The sequence below is a fragment of the Oncorhynchus masou genome, chromosome 20, assembly GCF_036934945.1.
Source record: "Oncorhynchus masou masou isolate Uvic2021 chromosome 20, UVic_Omas_1.1, whole genome shotgun sequence".
In the NCBI taxonomy this organism is placed as follows: Eukaryota; Metazoa; Chordata; class Actinopteri; order Salmoniformes; family Salmonidae; genus Oncorhynchus; species Oncorhynchus masou.
The window spans coordinates 16736367-16757680 of NC_088231.1; the positions used below are offsets into that span (position 1 = coordinate 16736367).

General features: G+C 44.4%; 1 protein-coding gene across 1 annotated transcript in view; it reads left to right on the plus strand.

Annotated features, from left to right (window-relative positions):
* The window catches only part of bnc2 (basonuclin zinc finger protein 2), a 260548-nt gene that overhangs the window by 89408 nt on the left and 149826 nt on the right, over positions 1–21314 (plus strand). The window contains 1 exon segment of the mRNA XM_064926567.1: positions 86–469. Coding sequence (XP_064782639.1) covers positions 86–469 — 384 coding nt within the window.

Consider the following 21314-nt stretch of genomic DNA (forward strand, 5'->3'; position numbering starts at 1 on the left):
GCCCAACCCCCAAAATCCCAAACCCACCTTCACTGACTTTTTTTATCCCCTCCTCCCCCTCTCTCCCCCCTCCCTCTTTCTCTAGTCCGAGGAGGCAGGGTTGGATGTGAGAGGCAGCAGCGAGGAGAGAAGCAGCCAGGCGCCCAGAGACCCAGAAAGCGAGAGGGCACCAGAGTCCACCCTGAGCGGCACCGCCAACACCCCGACTACCACCTCTACCAGCAGCATCACCTCCAACCAGCATCACAACAACAGCGCGAGCCCCACAGCCGTCTCCAGCAGTAGCAGTAGAGGTGGCTCCACTGGTGCCATAGGTGTTAGCATAGTTAGCCGCAGCGCTAAGGGAGCAGAGGGGAGGTCCTCCATGCAGTTCAGCACCAGACCTCCCAGTGCTGAGCCTGGCTTCATGGGGACATGGCAGCAACAGAGCACTGACCAGAGCAACCTCCTCTTCAGAATGTCCCAGCAGGTGAGTCCCCTCCCCTTCATTCAACCATCTGTTTTTCTGTCTTTTAGCTTTCATGGTGATCCGTCTATTTCTTAGTTGTGATGTGTCCCGTCTGTGTGTTTATTTGAGGTATAAATACCTCCCGGACTTTTTTTTGACACTTGGTGTGTGTTTAGGTGTTGTGGTAGGTGCTGCTGCTGGTGGAGTGTGGGTGTGTGTGTGTGTGTGTGTGTGTGTGTGTGTGTGTGTGTGTGTGTGTGTGTGTGTGTGTGTGTGTGTGTGTGTGTGTGTGTGTGGGAGAGAGAGAAAGAGGGGGGGATATGTGAGTGTGTGTGGGATAATGTTTTGTTTTTGAAAGGGTTAATATTATGTGGGTTGACATGATTATTCCTCATCTTTGCATTTTTCAGGCTTCATTTTTGTGGTTTATTTGCCTTGCCATTGGGCTATTTTGTTGAATTGTAATCCTGTGCAGTTTGGGTCTGGTGTGTGAGAGAGTGTGTGTGCTTGTGAGTGTATATGCACCTGACATTGTGAACTGCACTCTTCTCCTGAAATAATGATCATATGTTGTAATTGAATTGCATATTAGTTCCAATAAAAGACAGCATACATTTTAATGTTTACAAAAAGGGAGGAAATATAAGAAGCCATGAGTTATTTCACCGGATTGTCCCCTGGCTCGTTTGGTTACGGTTGCGCTCACCCCACTCCTCCTAATTTGTCTGTGCAATATAGTTCAAAAGCAGAAATTGTAGTGTTTGTGTAACCCGGCGCTGATAAAGACTGTGGAAGAGTCGCCCTCTGGGTCGGGCTAATTGACTACATGTGGTCCGCTCAGGAAGCCTCGAACACGGGCTAGAGACAGGCAACCGTGAGTGAATAGCCAGAGCCTGGAAGAGCGATAACGGATACCTATAACTGAGGGAAGTTCACATTTCCTCCGACAACTAGCGTCCGTTATCGTTCCTGTTCACAGTCGTGTGTTTTATGACTTTGGCTTTTTTGAGGAGTATAAAATATCTCGGCGTTCTGGTTTTTAAAGGGAGTGTGGCTGTGGGGGCGTTAGATGGTTTCATTGGTGATGTACAGTGCGTTGAGGTAAAGTAGAAAGAGAGGGGGGAGTTGTAAAGGAGGGTAGTTAGTTGGTCATTAATCATAGTGGAACCTGTGTGTGTCTCCGTACCATGCACACGCTGTTACGCTTGCGAAGGCCGCGGCAGGCAGACCTTGTGCAATCGCCAGTCTCTGCCGTGTCGAGTTTGAAAATAAACGGATTAGTGGTTATTTTATGAATCACAGTCTTTTCTATTACTTTTATCACCGATGTTGTGCATATGAATATTGTTTTTTTAATTGAGCAATTACTTAAAGCAATTCAAAAGAAATACGCGTTGTTTTGAGTGATTTAAACCCTGTTGCCAATATTTCCATGACTGTGTTCTCTCACCGAAATGTGTGAAATTGTTTGCTCTAATTCAGTGAAATTATTCACACATGATTCCCTTTATTTTACCTTTCTCTAAATGTATGAGACATGTGTGGAGAATGTTCAGTGCCTGCTCTTTTTTCATGCACATCTGCACCCCATATTGGACACGCATGATGCATCCTCTCACTTCCAACACATGTTTTGAGCTGTGTGTATTATTCATATAAACTACTGCAAAACTATTGACATGTCGATTGGAATAACGGATCCATATCGCACGAGGATGCTCCTGGCTCCGTCTCATTCGTCCTCGCGCGGCATCTGCGTGCAGGTGGATGGGCCCCGCGCTCTTACACGGAGGAGCATCCAGCATCTGCTGGGACTCACGTTTCGTAATCCCCCTTTTTTACAAATGCGCGCCGTTGTTTCAATATAATCAGCTGTGGGACTCGTTGTTATTTATCCTCCCTCGCACCACTTAGAAGGCATCCATGTTTAGTAGGCATGACAAAAATCCTCCAAAGAAGCCTCACCTTGACAGACTGCCTTATTGGAATCTAACCGATAATGACTTTGTGTTTGCCGAGCCGCGCGCGCCTTGGGGTATTGGGAGAAATGAGTGTTATGGGGGCTCGTGTTTCAAATCCTCCCTTTAAAGATCAGCTGAGTGACATGAGTCATGGGTGCGTTTTTATCGGTGTTAGTGCAAATGATTTCAAAGCAATCGATTGAGACGCAAAGCAGGAGCAGTATGTGTTGATGTGAGTGAGGGCATGTTGTTTACGGGTGTTGGTTGTGATTTTGCAGCGAAGAATCCACTCTCAGACCATTTGATATCCTCTGAATTTATACATTCACTGCAAAGTAGCCTACCTATACAAGTCATTAGGGAACATGCAATAATTACGTGTTCGTGTATGATTACGTTTTCTTTTTTCAATTCTTATTTTCAGTTATAGAATAGCATGCATATGTTCAAACACAATTGACAGCAGGTGAGCAATTATATTGCCAAGGAATGTCACCTAAAAAGAAACCAAAACAATTATCTAAATTACCATAGAATGAATTGTAAAAACAATAATTTAACCTGGTTGGATATTTGTTGTTTTTTGATAGATTTAATTTATAAGATTTGCAACCTCAACGTCACACTATTTCAACACCTGCTTCTCATATTATAAGTGTATTTTTAGGACGAGTAATGTGCTAATTCGATGCAATCAAATCAAAATAGGAAGTGCATTTCAATTAAATGCGTACATTGCCTTTTGCATGAGTACTAATAGAGAGACAAGAAAACAGAGAGAGACATGGTTTTAATTTTGTTTAGATATCATGTCTTTTTCAATCAGGCTACCTTTTAAACGTAAGTATAAGAAACGAAATCGAAAATGCAGAAACCATGAATGGCAAAAAATGGATTGGGAAAAGGCCTGGCATGTTTCGCATCGTTTCTCCAGACTTCTAGTAAGAATAATTTTTTTCCCTTGACTGCCATCTTTTCATGGTCGAATACATTCCATGCAAATCCAACCGTTATAATGCTTGTAATTGAAGTAAATGATTAAGAATTACAACGAAGACTACGCTTATACCCTATATAAAATGGAATATAGGCCTACCTCCTCTCTATTGCCTATCGCCTGGCTTTTGGTTTTATTTTTGTCTCTTGGTGATAAGAGGATTTATAAACATAACCTTATATTAAATTATCTACAAAAGCAGATGCACGAGTTAAATCAATAAAATAGACTCAACAAATTGTCAAATAATTGCATCCTCTTTCTTTATATTTAAGAATGTGCGGATCATTTTATGTATAATCTGAAGGGAAATTATTATCATATTTCGTTATGTAAACTCCACATAAATTATGCTCAACTATCTTTTTACGCCTTCCAAAGCATTACGGTGTAATAATATTTTGACGTCGTAATTGAGTACTTTGTTTTGGGTACATGCATGGATATTAATATCGACCTTTGCAAGTTAAACAGTCCGCAGTTAAGTGATATCACTGCGCCTCTAATTGGTCCATCACTAGTAGGCTAATTCTCTCTCAATAAACCAACATTAAGCCATGTCATTTTATTTTCCCTTGAGCTTCAAAAGCAAAGGGGTGTGGAACAACTCAAGGATTACTTAGGGCTCGTAAAATGTTGCCGCGGCGCACCTCTTCTGTGAGGGTCTAATGCCAGTCAGGCGAAGGAAGATATCGAGGAAATCTTGAAGAAATAGGGCCGGTATCATTTACAGCGCCAGGGTATGTTTTCAATCTAAATCTCTGCTCTTAATTAGCTCGCTCTTCTAAATTTTTCCCTTCTCTTCTGCAAGGCGGGTGCTGTAACGCGGCTTCCTCTGAAGTGCGACAGGTCGACTATGGGCCGAGACCTTACAGACGAGGTACAGTCGCTTCTATAGCTTGACATGTTTCTCTTACCTTCTCGGTATTGTTACAGCATCTGAGATGCTGGCATGCAGCGGTATTTGATCTCAATACAAGCAGTAGGTGGATTAACACATCAGAAATGTCAGTGGAAAATATCAACTATAGTAATTATGTAGGTTATTATTATACCTAATATATGTTAATAATGGGCCAAGCATGAACACAATGGTATAATTATAATAATAATAATAATACTGTATTATTGTATTATTATTTTTGTTATTAAACTAGTTCAGCAATTTTCTAAATATGCCATTATACTTATACTTATTATTATTATATTATACTTATATTACTGTTATTATTGTTGAGTGTTATCTAATGTTTGAAATGCCAGGTGCCTATAGCAGAGGATTCTATCAGAACTCATGGTCTATAGCAGAGGATTCTATCAGAACTCATGGCCTATAGCAGAGGATTCTATCAGAACTCATTCTATAGCAGAGAACTCATGGCCTATAGCAGAGGATTCTATCAGAACTCATGGCCTATAGCAGAGGATTCTATCAGAACTCATGGTCCTATAGCAGAGGATTCTATCAGAACTCATGGCCTATAGCAGAGGATTCTATCAGAACTCATGGCCTATAGCAGAGGATAGCAGAGGATTCTATCAGCAGAGGATTCTATCAGAACTCATGGCCTATAGCAGAGGATTCTATCAGAACTCATGGCCTATAGCAGAGGATTCTATCAGAACTCATGTCCTATAGCAGAGGATTCTATCAGAACTCATGGCCTATAGCAGAGATTCTATCAGAACTCATTCTATAGCAGAGGATTCTAGAACTCATGGCCTATAGCAGAGGATTCTATCAGAACTCATGGCCTATAGCAGAGGATTCTATCAGAACTCATGGCCTATAGCAGAGGATTCTATCAGAACTCATGGCCTATAGCAGAGGATTCTATCAGAACTCATGGCCTATAGCAGAGGATTCTATCAGAACTCATGGCCTATAGCAGCGGATTCTAGCAGAACTCATGGCCTATAGCAGAGGATTCTATCAGAACTCATGGCCTATAGCAGAGGATTCTATCAGAACTCATGGCCTATAGCAGAGGATTCTAGCAGAACTCATGGCCTATAGCAGAGGATTCTAGCAGAACTCATGGCCTATAGCAGAGGATTCTATCAGAACTCATGGCCTATAGCAGAGGATTCTATCAGAACTCATGACCTATGCAGAGGATTCTATATCAGCAGAGGATTCTATCAGAACTCATGGCCTATAGCAGAGGATTCTATCAGAACTCATGGCCTATAGCAGAGGATTCTATCAGAACTCATGGCCTATAGCAGAGGATTCTATCAGAACTCATGGCCTATAGCAGAGGATTCTATCAGAACTCATGGCCTATAGCAGAGGATTCTATCAGAACTCATGGTCTATAGCAGAGGATTCTAGCAGAACTCATGGCCTATAGCAGAGGATTCTAGCAGAACTCATGGCCTATTGCAGAGGATTCTATCAGAACTCATGACCTATAGCAGCGGATTCTATCAGAACTCATGGCCTATTGCAGTGGATTCTATCAGAACTCATGTCCTATAGCAGAGGATTCTATCAGAACTCATGGCCTATAGCAGAGGATTCTATCAGAACTCATGTCCTATAGCAGAGGATTCTAGCAGAACTCATGGCCTATAGCAGAGGATTCTAGCAGAACTCATGTCCTATAGCAGAGGATTCTAGCAGAACTCTGTAATAGTTCTATTATATTTATTTCCCCTAACCACTTTGTGAATAATTCTCAGTTCTAAGATTGTAAACATCTTTAAATTCATGCGTTATCATTTTCTCTGAACTACGATTACTATAGGCTTATATCAATAGATTTTTCATGTTGGTGACATTTTAACATTGTAATGGATTTCCTCTGCATGTCCTGCACTCAAGCAGAATGAACTACACATATTTAAATTAAGAAAATATACACGATGCAAAAGCAGATCAGACAATGCAATAATGTCACATATATTTCAAACATGAGTTGCAAGAAGGGTATATGTTCAGAAGATGTGGACTGTGTACAGAGAGGACTGTGTATAGAGTACGGGGGTTGACACTGCAGTCAGGAGATATAGCAGGGCAGGCATCATCAGCATGGAGCTGTCTGTCTGTCTGGTTCATGTCAATACATTGACGGCTTAGATGGACTGCTTTACAGCGAGGTCATTACCAAACTATCGATTACATCTGCTGTATTCTCTTCAACCAATACCTCTCCATTTCTGTACCACACAATCTCCTTATTGCTGTCATTTTGGTTATACACATATCTTTCTGTATAATCTGTATATCTATCATTTCCAAGTGGTCCTATATTTTCTAATGTAAGATAAATATTTATATTTATTTTACTAGGCAAGTCAGTTAAGAACAAATTCTTATTTTCAATGACGGACTAGGAACAGTGGGTTAACTGCCTGTTCAGGGGCAGAATGACAGATTTTGTACCTTGTCAGCTCGGGGATTTGAACTTGCAACTTTTCAGTTACTAGTCCAATGCTCTAACCACTAGGCTACACTGCCACCCCAACTTCTGTACATGTGCAACCATTTTGTTATTTCATGTAGTTTTACCCCATCAACTGAAATCTGCATTTGTGGAGTGTAGGCTATTACGCCTGCCCTGCTATAGGCTGTATGTATCTGAATGTAAGCCCTGCTATAGGCTGTATGTATCTGAATGTAAGCCCTGCTATAGGCTGTATGTATCTGAATGTAAGCCCTGCTATAGGCTGTATGTATCTGAATGTAAGCCCTGCTATAGGCTGTATGTATCTGAATGTAAGCCCTGCTATAGGCTGTATGTATCTGAATGTAAGCCCTGCTATAGGCTGTATGTATCTGAATGTAAACCCTGCTATAGGCTGTATGTATCTGAATGTAAACCCTGCTATAGGCTGTATGTATCTGAATGTAAGCCCTGCTATAGGCTGTATGTATCTGAATGTAAGCCCTGCTATAGGCTGTATGTATCTGAATGTAAGCCCTGCTATAGGCTGTATGTATCTGAATGTAAGCCCTGCTATAGGCTGTATGTATCTGAATGTAAGCCCTGCTATAGGCTGTATGTATCTGAATGTAAGCCCTGCTATAGGCTGTATGTATCTGAATGTAAACCCTGCTATAGGCTGTATGTATCTGAATGTAAGCCCTGCTATAGGCTGTATGTATCTGAATGTAAGCCCTGAGGCTGTATGTATCTGAATGTAAGCCCTGCTATAGGCTGTATGTATCTGAATGTAAGCCCTGCTATAGGCTGTATGTATCTGAATGTAAGCCCTGCTATAGGCTGTATGTATCTGAATAAGCCCTGCTATAGGCTGTATGTATCTGAATGTAAGCCCTGCTATAGGCTGTATGTATCTGAATGTAAGCCCTGCTATAGGCTGTATGTATCTGAATGTAAGCCCTGCTATAGGCTGTATGTATCTGAATGTAAGCCCTGCTATAGGCTGTATGTATCTGAATGTAAGCCCTGCTATAGGCTGTATGTATCTGAATGTAAGCCCTGCTATAGGCTGTATGTATCTGAATGTAAGCCCTGCTATAGGCTGTATGTATCTGAATGTAAGCCCTGCTATAGGCTGTATGTATCTGAATGTAAACCCTGCTATAGGCTGTATGTATCTGAATGTAAGCCCTGCTATAGGCTGTATGTATCTGAATGTAAGCCCTGCTATAGGCTGTATGTATCTGAATGTAAGCCCTGCTATAGGCTGTATGTATCTGAATGTAAACCCTGCTATAGGCTGTATGTATCTGAATGTAAACCCTGCTATAGGCTGTATGTATCTGAATGTAAGCCCTGCTATAGGCTGTATGTATCTGAATGTAAGCCCTGCTATAGGCTGTATGTATCTGAATGTAAACCCTGCTATAGGCTGTATGTATCTGAATGTAAACCCTGCTATAGGCTGTATGTATCTGAATGTAAGCCCTGCTATAGGCTGTATGTATCTGAATGTAAACCCTGCTATAGGCTGTATGTATCTGAATGTAAACCCTGCTATAGGCTGTATGTATCTGAATGTAAACCCTGCTATAGTAATATCTCTCCCTATAGGCATGGCAGACATCATATTAGATGAATAGCAGCACATCTCCTAGTTAGTTTTGTCTGAGTCAATAATGGACTTAATGTCATCCTCTTCAGTGTAGATCAGAGGGGCCTTAATTCACCTATTAACATGGTATTTCTGAGGGAGGGGTGTTTCTCCCCCCGTTCAGTTCACCGCTGTGCTGTTGCATGCAAGAATTTGTTAGTGTGTGTTTGCGTTGTTTTTTAAAAATGAGAGCGAGAGAGAAAGTGGGCTAATTTTCTAGGAGAGTGTCGTGCTTTGTTTTCCCCTCAGAGGATATATTGCCTGTGTGCTGGCTGTGTTTAACGGGCTGTTTTCCTTCCTCTGCCGAGGCCTGTTGCATGTGTGTGTTTCTGCCTGCGTGTCTGATACTATAATATTTTCAGTGTCTTTTATTCCTGAGGGTTGTGTGACTACACCATACTCTGCATCTCTGATGGGCTGCATGACCACAGATACCATCATGTGTATGAGGTGTTTTCCCTTCTTATCTTTTGCATATGTTCAAGTACCTGTAGAACCAGTGAGTATGTCAGGGAAAGAGTGGCGTTTTTCTCTCTCTGTACAGGGCTGGCTCTGTCTCTGGCTCCATGAGTGTGCGGGTGCGAGCTGATGTGTGTGCGGGTCTTGGCTGGCCTTGGCTGGAGGAGACGAGAGGTGAAAGGGGATATGTGGAGGAAGCGCCATGCCACTTCTCTCTTTCTATGTATCCCTCTCTCTCACTACCGCTCTCTCTCTCTCTCTCTCTCTCTCTCTCGCTACCGCTCTCTCTCTCTCGCTACCGCTCTCTCTCTCTCTCTCTCTCTCTCTCTTGCTACCGCTCTCTCTCTCTCTCTCTCTCGCTACCTCTCTCTCGCTACCGCTCTCTCTCTCTCTCTCTCTCTACTGCTCTCTCTCTCTCTCGCTCTCTCTCTCTCTCTCTCTCTCGCTACCTCTCTCTCTCTCTCGCTACCTCTCTCTCTCTCGCTACCTCTCTCTCTCTCTCTCAGCACTAATACCAGCCCCCAAGCCCTGGGGTCCTCCCTCCCTCCTTCTTAGGACACTAGATGAGTAAGGTAGTCCTATCACCGGGGAACTGGCCATAGAGGAAGGGGACACTGCGTCATTGGCCCAAAGGAGGGGGACCGCTTTGGGTGTAACACAGGAAGTCCCAGTTATAGGGTCACTGTTTTCAAAGGGACAGAGGAAATGGCCCAGTCCAAGGCAATGCCTACCCAGTCACAATGAGTGAGTGAGTGTATCCTAGCTGAGCGGTGGAAGTGGTGCTGAGTGGCTGGGTGTTACTGTGTGGTCTGTCCTTATCAGGTTTGGATGGACTGTAGCTCTGTAGTGTTTTCATTGGCGCCGTCCTCTCTAGGCTGGAGACTGGAGTGATCCTCACGTGTGTGTGTGTGTGTCTCGGGGCTGGAGACCGGAGTGATCCTCACGTGTGTGTGTGTGTGTCTCGGGGCTGGAGACCGGAGTGATCCTCACGTGTGTGTGTGTGTCTCTGGGCTGGAGACCGGAGTGATCCTCACGTGTGTGTGTGTGTCTCTGGGCTGGAGACTGGAGTGATCCTCGTGTGTGTGTGTCTCGGGGCTGGAGACTGGAGTGATCCTCACGTGTGTGTGTGTGTCTCGGGGCTGGAGACTGGAGTGATCCTCACGTGTGTGTGTGTGTGTGTGTCTCGGGGCTGGAGACTGGAGTGATCCTCACGTGTGTGTGTGTGTCTCTGGGCTGGAGACCAGAGAGAGGGATCTTACCTACAGCTAATGAAGCCTGGAGGCTACTTTCTTTTTGACCTCTTCCTCGTTTCTCCTCTGTTCCCGAGCCCTGGTCCTTCCGTAACCCTGTTTCTCCTCACTCTGCCCTCCAGCCGGGCCCCAAGCCTGGGGGTCCCTGCTGGCCTTCTTTTTCTGGCTGTCACCCCCTAGAGGGGTTCAACCACTGTTAATTACACTGTGGGATCTGGGTAATTAGGGGCTGGGATGGGGGGGACACACTCTGCTCTAAGGTAGCGGTGTCTCTCTCTCTCTCTCTCTCTCTCTCTCTCTCTCTCTCTCTCGCTTTCTTTTTCTTTTTTCTCTCTCCATTGGTGTTGTTAGATTGGCTTGTTGGGAGTGTCAGTGAGAGTGTCAGTGAGAGTGTCAGTGAGAGTGTCAGTGAGAGTGTCAGTGAGAGTGAGAAGTGGAGAAGGTGTAGGGGTGTGTTTAACTACGTCAGTCACGGCAGTATGGTCCTGTTATTTCTGGACGAGAGCAGAGACGTGGTACAATCTGAGGTAAGAGGAGGAGAGGAGAGCAAAGGTGTGTGTGTGTGTGTGTGTGTGTGTAAGGTGGATGTGGACCACTTGTACGTTTACCGTGTGTGTGTCTGCGTGCCCAAGTTTGTGGTTTAGATGTAGAGTTTAGGAGAGGGAAGACACACAAGGGGCCATTCATTCTACGGCCACCACGTATTTATCTAAGCGTCAGGCATGAAGATATGACGTCCAAACCTATTTTTGCTTTGAACTTTTTTCAACTCGCACGTTAAAAATAATTCACGCTGTGGACATTTAATTTAGGGCCCCCTTTTTCCTTTTAATCAGAATATGAATTAATTTGGTTATTTAATTTGCTGCGGTTATGCCATTTAATAAACATTTGTCAGTGTAGTTTGTAGTAGTTTTTGTTTCAACTGTATATTTTAATATTCATGATTTAAATTCCCTCAATCTCCCTATTTTTGCAAGGCAGACATGGAATATTAAAATGCTCTGGAGATCCTTCAATGTTCTCGTTGTTTTGTCGACTAACACACACATTGTGTTTCAATCTCTAAGATATTCTGTTTTGTCACATCGTCAATTTCTAGTGAATTATTTTCCTACTATCGGGAGACATTCTTCATATTTTAAAACATCTGTCTCTTGTTTGATGAAAATGCATGAATCAAACTCAGATATTTTTATTGTGTTACCAGTTTATAACCGTAGAGATCAATCGTTTGTACGATAGTTTGTACTTACAATGATCTGATGAAAGTAGCCTAACCAACTAAGTCTTCCCTGAGTTCGAGGGGTTATGGAATGGACATTGAAAACATCACCCAGAGTTTTCCAGCCGAGTCACAGCATATGATCTCATTTGGATTTGATCCTCAGCCTTGCATAAGACTCAGAGCTGTGACACGAAGCCTCACACTGAAACGATGTGGGCGTCATCTGTCTGCGGCTCTGTAGCACTGTAACACCGGTGTTGTGTACATACGTTCACCCTGTCGTCTCCTGTCTCCCGCTGCAGCTACTGATCAATATGGGACGTGAGGATCACTCACGGGGTCAGGATCACTCACGGGGTCAGGGTGATCTGTCTCCTGCATGATAACTCTGGTGTTTGGATGAAGGGATAGATGGATGGATCGACGACTGGAGTGGGTTGGAGAGAGACAGAGTGTCTTCTAATAGTGTTTTCTTTGTGAACGTACTGTGTTGGGGTCGTTGCTACGACAGCAGTGTATGCGTACGGAGTCTGTGTGTGAGTGTGTGTGTGTGTTCAGGAACGACAGCAATGCAGGGCCATCTGCTTGTGTCTTATCAGGGAGATGAGTCCTCCACCAGCCTTTTCCCATGGACCCCCTCCTACTTCTTACAGGCCCTGAGAGAGAGAGAGTGTGTGTGTGTGTGTGTACCGCACCCAGACCTCTCACACACTCCTCACACCCCACTGTGTTGCACACTCTGAAACAGAGCTGTCCGTCTACCCCACCGGTTAAAACCATTATAAATACCAAATACAGGATATTCAGAAACTGGCTAGCAGCTTGTTTGTTTTCACCTTATGTTGTACACAATCTCTAGTGTCCAGTTCAACATTAAATTGTGTCTTTCCTGGTTTTGGGAAAAAAACGTTCACATGTTTTGCTTATTATAATCTCCGGAGAGAAAGATAGAATGATCAAGCTGGATTCTATTCTGTTATATTCCTGAAGGTGCTAGTGGATTTATGAGTTGTTTATAGGCCATTGTGTGTTTGTCTGTCAAATGGTTTATTTAGTCTTGGTGTGTTGTAAACAACGATAATGTTAGCTGCCAGTGTGTTGCTTGCTAATCCCTGTGTATTGATGTGTGTGTGGCCTATGGCCCTGTCAGTGCTGGGCTTACAGCAACAACTACCACACAGCAGGAAACCATATGGTAACAAGGGTTATTAAACTCTTTTTACAGTCTTAAAGCAGTGTGATAATATGATTAAGACGTGCTTTTTATACACAACACTGAGGCGATGGGCATCGTCTACTAATTTGGAAATAACGATGATTCATTATTTTATCTGAAACGTTTTATCTTGACGTTGCATGTTCCTTCTGAAAAAATACAATTCTTCTCTTCTATATCCACCATGTAATGATGATGGTGAATATTGTAGATGTGTGTAGTAGAGGTTGTACTGTAGCTACAGAGGCCATATGTAGTCCCTATGATCCGTAAAGAACGGAGACATCTAACTGGCAGGGAGTTTGATTCAGTCTAGAGCTCTGAACCATAGAAATACACTATATTACAAATAGAAATATATTAACTAGATAAGGACAGTTGGATTTTATGCAGAGCTACAGTTTGATACAGTATGTTTGGGTAAAACAGAGTTGGGCTGATGCGATTCAGATTGTACTAAAATACTTTTTTGACAAATCTCTGTTTCTATTTTTCAAGCTTGGCCCATAATCCCCCTAATCTTGGATGGCGCTGCCTGTTCAAATACATGAAAAGGTATTTCTCTCTCTTCTCCTTTTCAGAGTGAGGGTCTTTATTTGTCTTTGGCCTGCCTTAGTTTCCTGCGGCCGGGGGAAGTCGTCGGTCGGTGCGGAGCGAAGGGGGACGAGGGGAAGTGGCTGTTTGAATAGAGTGTTGCTCAGGATGTCACCACCCCACAGCCTGCCTAATGAGGGGACATTAGCACCGTGGCCTGGCCCCCGACACACACACACACACACACACACACACACACACACACACACACACACACACACACACACACACACACACACACACACACACACACACACACACACACACACACACACACACACACACACACACACACACACACACACACACACACACACACACACACACACACACACACACACACACATTCTGCTCAGGGGCTGACAAGGCCGGAATGAAGCAGCTGTCGCCAGGCCTGCGGGACTGAGGGGGTCCAAGGGGCAGAGGGAGCAGGAGATGTTCAAGACCTGGAAGGCAACCAATGTAGCCACTGTGACCTGGGTAGTGCCACTGACACACAGCGCCACCATAAGTCAGCACACAATTAGCAGGAACACACACTCACACACTTGCGGAGTGCAACATGGACACACAAAAAGTACACACACTCAGACATGCATAATATTATTTTCCTTCCCCAAAGGTTTGTTCAGAGATATCTGGCACTTCCATCTGTAGACATGACTTGGTATTGTCCCTGAGCGAGGAGGAATGTGACACACCGTTGACCCACACTAAGAGACATGAACTTGTGCATACATACTTTCACAGGGGGCCCATCCTGTTATTCCTCCTGACTTGGTTTTTTGTGTTTGCGTTGGAACTGTGCCAGTGCCACAGGCAGGTTGATGGCCTACTATTTTTACCAGCAGCCAGGTCTAAGGACCCCTCCTCTATACCAACAGCCAATTTGTCCTTTCAACGCAGACGACAAAGGAAAAAACACTCACGCTTACCTCTCAAGGAACACAACCCTTTCATTTTTCAGTTAGCGCAACGGCTAATTCGGTCCCTGTTATTTCACATAGTGCCGAGGAAGAATTGCTACTATTATTATTGCCGGTGGACCGTTATTATCTCTGGCTATTTAAGGAGGTAGATAATGATGGTAATTTGACTTGTTCTGCGGCGCTCGGAGGTCGACTGACTTTCCACCCCCTGATAATGCGACACTCACTGTGTGTGTGTGTGTGTGTGTGTGTGTGTGTGTGTGTGTGTGTGTGTGTGTGTGTGTGTGTGTGTGTGTGAGCTCCTGTTAATGTGTCATAGCACTTGGGATGTGCTAGAACATTGTTGCTCTAATCAAAACCAAACCTCTACGGCTCCCTGTTTGGACCAAACATGTCATTACCAAAGTATTGTACAGAGAGAAAAACGACAGGGAAATTTGTTCTTTTGAATAATGATTGTGCTCTGTGTCTACTTTGACAAGACATACTGTTGCCTAGGTGATGTGGGGCCGACTACAGCTGCGGTCTGGACGACCAGACAACTTCCTGTCCTTCTTTCTTTCCCGTCTTTCTTCATAAGCCTTCCCCCTCTCTTCTTCCTCGTTTGTTACCCTCCTCCATCTTTCTGTGTGTGTGTCCATCTCTCCCCCTCTGCTGCTGTAATCTGCTGTGTGACAGTTGGAGACGTGGGGAGGATTGTGGGGAGGCGCTGGAGAGAGGAGAGGAGTGGTACTGGTGAGGTTGGGCTCATGGCCAACAGCATTTTAGACTAAAGCCATCACTCTCTTTCACACACACGAATGAACACACACACACACACACACACACACACACACACACACACACACACACACACACACACACACACACACACACACACACACACACACACACACGCTTGCACACAAACACACGCACACAGCACGTACACACACACAGAATGCCTTAATTTGTGTTAATACTTAAAGAAAAGCATCACCTCGCCCATCGGCAGTCATAGTTCTCACACAACGGTGTCAACATTTTTATCCAGAACGAAATCAGGAAGTCCCACCTTGAAAGATGGTTAAACAGGCTAACTAGCGTCTCCCATTAGGGACGTGTTGGGGCAACATGTGCTTGTTTACCCTCTCTTCCTGTTTCTAAAGATGTTTGTGCTGTTAGATTAATAGCATTTAATGGCCACTGTTAAACACAGCTGTTTCACCATCTTAGAACGTGTGTTTTTAAGGTGAGCTGCAACACTGGGCTGTGTGTGTGTGTGTGCGCTCGTTGCAGATAGTATGTGGGCTGGTGTGGGAGAGGCTGTTCGTGCTGTCACTGAGTGGAACCATACCTACACACACACACACACACACACACACACACACACACACACACACACACACACACACACACACACACACACACACACACACACACACACACACACACACAGGGAGGGTATGTTTGACATTTTCTTAGCTAAGAAGAAAGTTGCATGAGAGACCTGCACCGACACTGAACTCCACTTTAAAGCTGCTCCTTCATGGAACCTGTTCCTACAGCATCATCAGTTATGGAGCACCATCACACTCTGCCTTTCTCAATCCATAATGCCAATCAAGTCACAAATGATCTTGTTTGCTCCGTGTGATGGACTTCAAATGAACTAGCTGGCGTATCCCAGGCAACTAGGCAGAGGTGAGAGGTCGCGGCCCTGAGTGTGTGACCTCTTGGCCCCTCGAAACCCCCCACCCCCCCCCACCCCCCCACCCCAGCTGTTTCACACCACTCAGCTAAAGAGGCTGTTTCCCATCTTACACAAGGGGACAAAGTGAAAAGTCTGGTAACAAGCGAAAACGGAGCTGTGTGTGTGTGTGTGTGTGTGTGTGTGTGTGTTTGTGTGTGTGTGTGTGTGTGTGTGTGTGCCCGCATCAGGCACTCTGGAGCCGTGTGTGTGTGTTTCCTGTGTGTGTGTCCTTAGTTTGTAATGGATACTCACACTCACATTTTCTCTGTTGATGTTTTCATTTAAATGGCGTGGCCCACCTTTCCTATTGTCGGGAAACACACAGTGGTAAGTGCTTTGTTGGAACCCTGTCCGTATACATGACGTGTGGAACTCCAAAAAACATTGAATATTTCATGACACATAATCCATTAGACATGTTTCCCCTCTGAACATTATAAATATAAAGCTTTTTGTTTATCATGAAGATGCCTTCACACTGCAGCTTGTTGGTCTTGCTTTGTACAGGGGAGGAGCTTTGACACCAATAGATTTATCAATAAGATTTATGGCCATTTTCCCATCTATCCGCTAACCCCGTAAATTTACAGCTTTAACCTCGTGTCACCCCGGGTCATAGGTCACATCCGGCGAGTCTTTGCGCCTCATCGATCTTCCGCCCCACCTCCATCGCCCCCAAATATGACACAATCAGAAAATAATCCGATAATGTGGTAGCGATTTGAGAGATTTCGAGTCGTTGGTGGAGTGATTACAGCACTTTGAAAATGACACTACACATCCCGTACGATTCAGAGAGAGGAGGGGATATAACCCTATCAGATGCTGAGATCAATTGATAATAGGTATGAAATCACAGAGGTGATTAGAAATGGTCGGCCATGTTGTTAAATGCTGTCAGATCTGTTAAGAGGAGGCTAACACCTCTCAGCTTGCAAGGGAGTAATAGCATCAGCCGTAACTCCATCCGCCGGCAAGTGTGTGTGTGTGTGTGTGTGTGTGTGTGTGTGTGTGTGTGTGTGTGTGTGTGTGTGTGTGTGTGTGTGTGTGTGTGTGTGTGTGTGTGTGTGTGTGTGTGTGTGTGTGTGTGTGTGTGTGTGTGCTGTGCGTGCGTGTGTCCGTGCGTGCGTCGTGTAAAGCAGTGTGAGCACGCATCAAGGAAAGAGCCCCGAGGTAGCTCCTGGCATTTTATTGCAGCCACCAGACGCCTGTCACTGGTGGAAGAAAAAGAACGGGGGATGAGGAGTAGGAGGAGGAGAGGAGATGGGAGGAGGAGGGCGGGGGCCACCACTGCTTCAAATCATGTCACGTAGCGCTAATTCATACGCCCTCATTAGAGCAAGGGAAGGGACCAGAGGGCCGGGTGTATACACACACACACACCACACACCACACACACACACACACACACACACACACACACACACACACACACACACACACACACACACACACACACACACACACACACACACACACACACACTCCTCCCACACAGACACACAGGCATGCCCACAGCAGACGACACTCCCGCTCCAGCGCGGCAACGGTACAGCAGGGCCAGTTTGGGGAATAGAAAATTGCTTTCTCAGGAAGGCCCCGGCCAATTAAAGGCCTGCCCGTATTGAATGTCAAGTGTTAATTTAGGCTCCACTCCTCCTCTCCATCCCTCCCTCCCCCCAACCCCCTCCAGTTTCCCATCAGTGAGGGCACTGAGGGGGAGGAGGGGAGGGAAGGGTTTCTGAGATGAGCAAATACATGTCAAGTCAAAGTTGATTGCCTGAAGGCCCCGGCGTATTATGTGTCACAGACAAGTGGCAAATGTGCCCCCCTCCCGTTCCCCTCTCACCCCTGGGGACCAGGAGAGAGGGATGGAGCGGGGGACGGAGGGAGGAAGGGATTAACTGTACTGCAGTGATAAGAATGGGAGGTTTACATTGGGGAGGAGAGGGGAGGAAGTAGAGGACAGAGAGAGAAGAGAGGACAGGAGAGAGGACAGAAGAGAGAGGACAGAAGCTTGTTGGTGTTGCTATATGGGACAGTTGGTTGGCACATTCTCATAGGACAGGTTGAATTTAGTCCTCTTCCTCTGCGTGTTCTGAAGGAGCTTGTATTGAGAACAATTCATTCAGTCAGAAACTAAAACAATTATTGACACTTGAAAATATTGCAAATATTACATTTGTCATTGATAAAGAAAATATCCCAGTAAGCTAAAGATTTATTGTTGACAAATCTGTCTTGAAATAGTTTTATTAATCATCCTTTTCAACGTGTACAGTATCAGTCAAAGTTTGGACACCCCTCTCATTCCAGGGGTTTTCTTTACTGTTTTCTACATTGCATGAAATAAAATATATGGAATCATGTAGTAAGCAAAAAAGTGTTAAACAAATCTAAATATATTTTATATTTTAGATTCTTCAAAGTAGCCACCCTTTGCCTTGACGGCTTTGCACACGCTTGGCACAGCATATTGTATGACATTCCATTAGATAAATCTTTTTGTATCCAACTCCGGCTTTAAACTTCTTCACAACAGTATCTCGGACCTGCCTGGTGTGTTCCTTGTTCTTCATGAGCTTTATATCTTTATGTTTGAAGCCTGGAAATGTGAGGCCAGGCCTTATAGACATGGGCTGACATGGAAGGAGAGTTGTGTGAGGCCAGGCCTTATAGACATGGGCTGACATGGAAGGAGAGTTGTGTGTGAGGCCAGTCAACTGATGGTAAATGTCTACCTCCTTACCTACCTGATCTAATAGACGGACTCTTAGTCTTCATGGTTACATTATCTGTCTTAGGAGCTGGAAGCTGCACTCTTTACATTTGCAATTGGCACTGTTTGTCTCTCTATCTCCCCCTCCTCTCATTCCTTCACTCACTCACTCACTCACTCACTCACTCACTCACTCACTCACTCACTCACTCACTCACTCACTCACTCACTCACTAAGCTGGCCTATAGACATGAGTTCATTCAGCAGAATGCATATTAACCTCACTAGGGTACATGGGACGGTAGCGTCCCACCTCGTCAACAGCCAGTGAAACTGCAGGGCACCAAATTCAAAACAACAAAAATCCCATAATTAAAATTCCTCAGACATACAAGTATTTTACACCATTTTAAAGATACACTTGTTGTAAATCCAGCCACAGTGTCCGATGTCAAAAAGGCTTTACGACGAAAGCACACCAAACGATTATGTTAGGTCAGAGCCAAGTCACAGAAAAAGACAGCCATTTTTCCAGCCAAAGAGAGAAGTCCCAAAAAGCAGAAATAGAGTTAAAATTAATCACTAACCTTTGATGATCTTCATCAGATGACACTCATAGGACTTCATGTTACACTATATATGTATGTTTTGTTCGGTAAAGTTCATATTTATATCCAAAAATCTGAGTTTACATTGGTGCGTTATGTTCAGTAGTTCCAAAACATCCAGTGATTTTACAGAGAGCCACATCAATTTACAGAAATACTCAAAATAAACTTTGCTGAAAGATACAACTGTTATGCATGGAATTTTAGATCCAGTTCTCCTTAATGCAACCGCTGTGTCAGATTTCAAAAAAACTTTATGGAAAAAGCACACCATGCAATAATCTGAGTACAGCGCTCAGAGCCCAAACAACTCAAACAGATATCCTCCATGTTGTGTAGTCAACAGAAGTCAGAAATAGCATTATAAATATTCACTTACCTTTGATGATATTCATCAGAATGCACTCCCAGGAATCCCAGTTCCACAATAAATGTTTGTTTTATTCGATAATGTCCATCATTTATGTCCAAATACCTCCTTTATGTTAGCACGTTTAGCCCAGTAATCAAAATTCATGAGGCGCGATCACTAGGTGCAGACGAAAAGAGAGGAAAGGGTTCCAGTCCTCTTTGGCAGTCCGTAGAAACATGCCAAACAATGTATAGAATCAATCTTTAGGATGTTTTTAACATAAATCTTCAATAATGTTCCAACTGGAGAATTCCTTTGTCTTCAGAAATGCAATGGAATGCAAGCTAACTATCATGTGAACGCACATGGTCAGCTCGTGGCTCTCTGGCAGACCTCTGACTCAATCCCCTCTCATTGGCCCCCACTTCACTGTAGAAGCATCAAACACGGTTCTAAAGACTGTTGACATCTAGTGGAAGCCTTAGGAAGTGCAATATGACCCCATAGACACTGTGTATTCAATAGGCAAAGAGTTGAAAAACTTCAAACCTCAGATTTCCCACTTCCTGGTTGGATCTTTTCTCAGGTTGTTGCCTGCCATATGAGTTCTGTTATACTCACAGACATCATTCAGTTTTAGAAACTTCCGAGTGTTTTCTATCCAAATCTACTAATTATATGCATATTCTAGCTTTTATGGCTGAGTAGCAGGCAGATTAATTTGGGCACTCTTTTCATCCAAAATTCCCAATGCTGCCCCCTACCCTAGAGAAGTTAATACATTGTTGACAATTCTCTGTCTTGGAGTTGTCTTAGCCAACCCTCTGCTACATGCGTTAGTCAAATCCCCCATCACTCCTATATTCCTATGTGTGTGTGTGTGTGTGTGTGTGTGTGTGTGTGTGTGTGTGTGTGTGTGTGTGTGTGTGTGTGTGTGTGTGTGATGATGGCAATGTTGTGAAATTGAATGGAGAGAGTGAGTATGGATCATTCTCCCGTGTGTTTTTAGTGCCTGCTGCTACTGACAGAGAAAGACGCACATGCACATGTGTATAGATCTGCAGAAAGACACACACAGGTGCCACTGATACGAGGGTTCAGGTACTTTGTCAGAACATATTTAGACAGAACAACTGAAATACTTTCTGGTAATTCATTGGCCATTGTAAGACAACAGAGGGGGTAACATTTAGATTGAGTTTTGACCCCCCCCCCCCACACACACACACACACTCCTCTCTCAACGCTCCTTTCTCTTTCTCCTGTCTGACATGCGGAGGCCCTCAGCTTTGCCCCTCAGATCTCTCCAGAGGCTCACTGGGAACAATAGAAACATGACAGACAGGTTTTCACAGCCCGCTGGCAAACAGGCACAAGGCTTTACCATGGTCAGGGCCTCTCAGTGGCCCCCAGGCAGGGCTTTTGTCCCCTCTACAAAGGTCACCACACACAACACCCACAAATGAACAAATGAGCCACACAATAGAGGACAGTGGTGGAGTGAAAACACATTACCACTAACGCTGCCAGGCGGTGGACTGAGGACCTTTTAGGGGATGTTGTGGTGGTGGCAGTAAAGGGATAACTTGGTGTTTAGTGGTGGGATTCAGTGGCCCTGTGCTACAGTATGTACTGTTATTACAGCCTTGGATACTGTACATCTATGCAGAGTTCTAGTGAAGAGGAACTAATCCAGTACTTGGTCATTTATAGGCCCATCCACCCAGCCCCAGGAGAGAGGCAGGTAGATGAACCCCATGACGGGAGCCCTATCTGT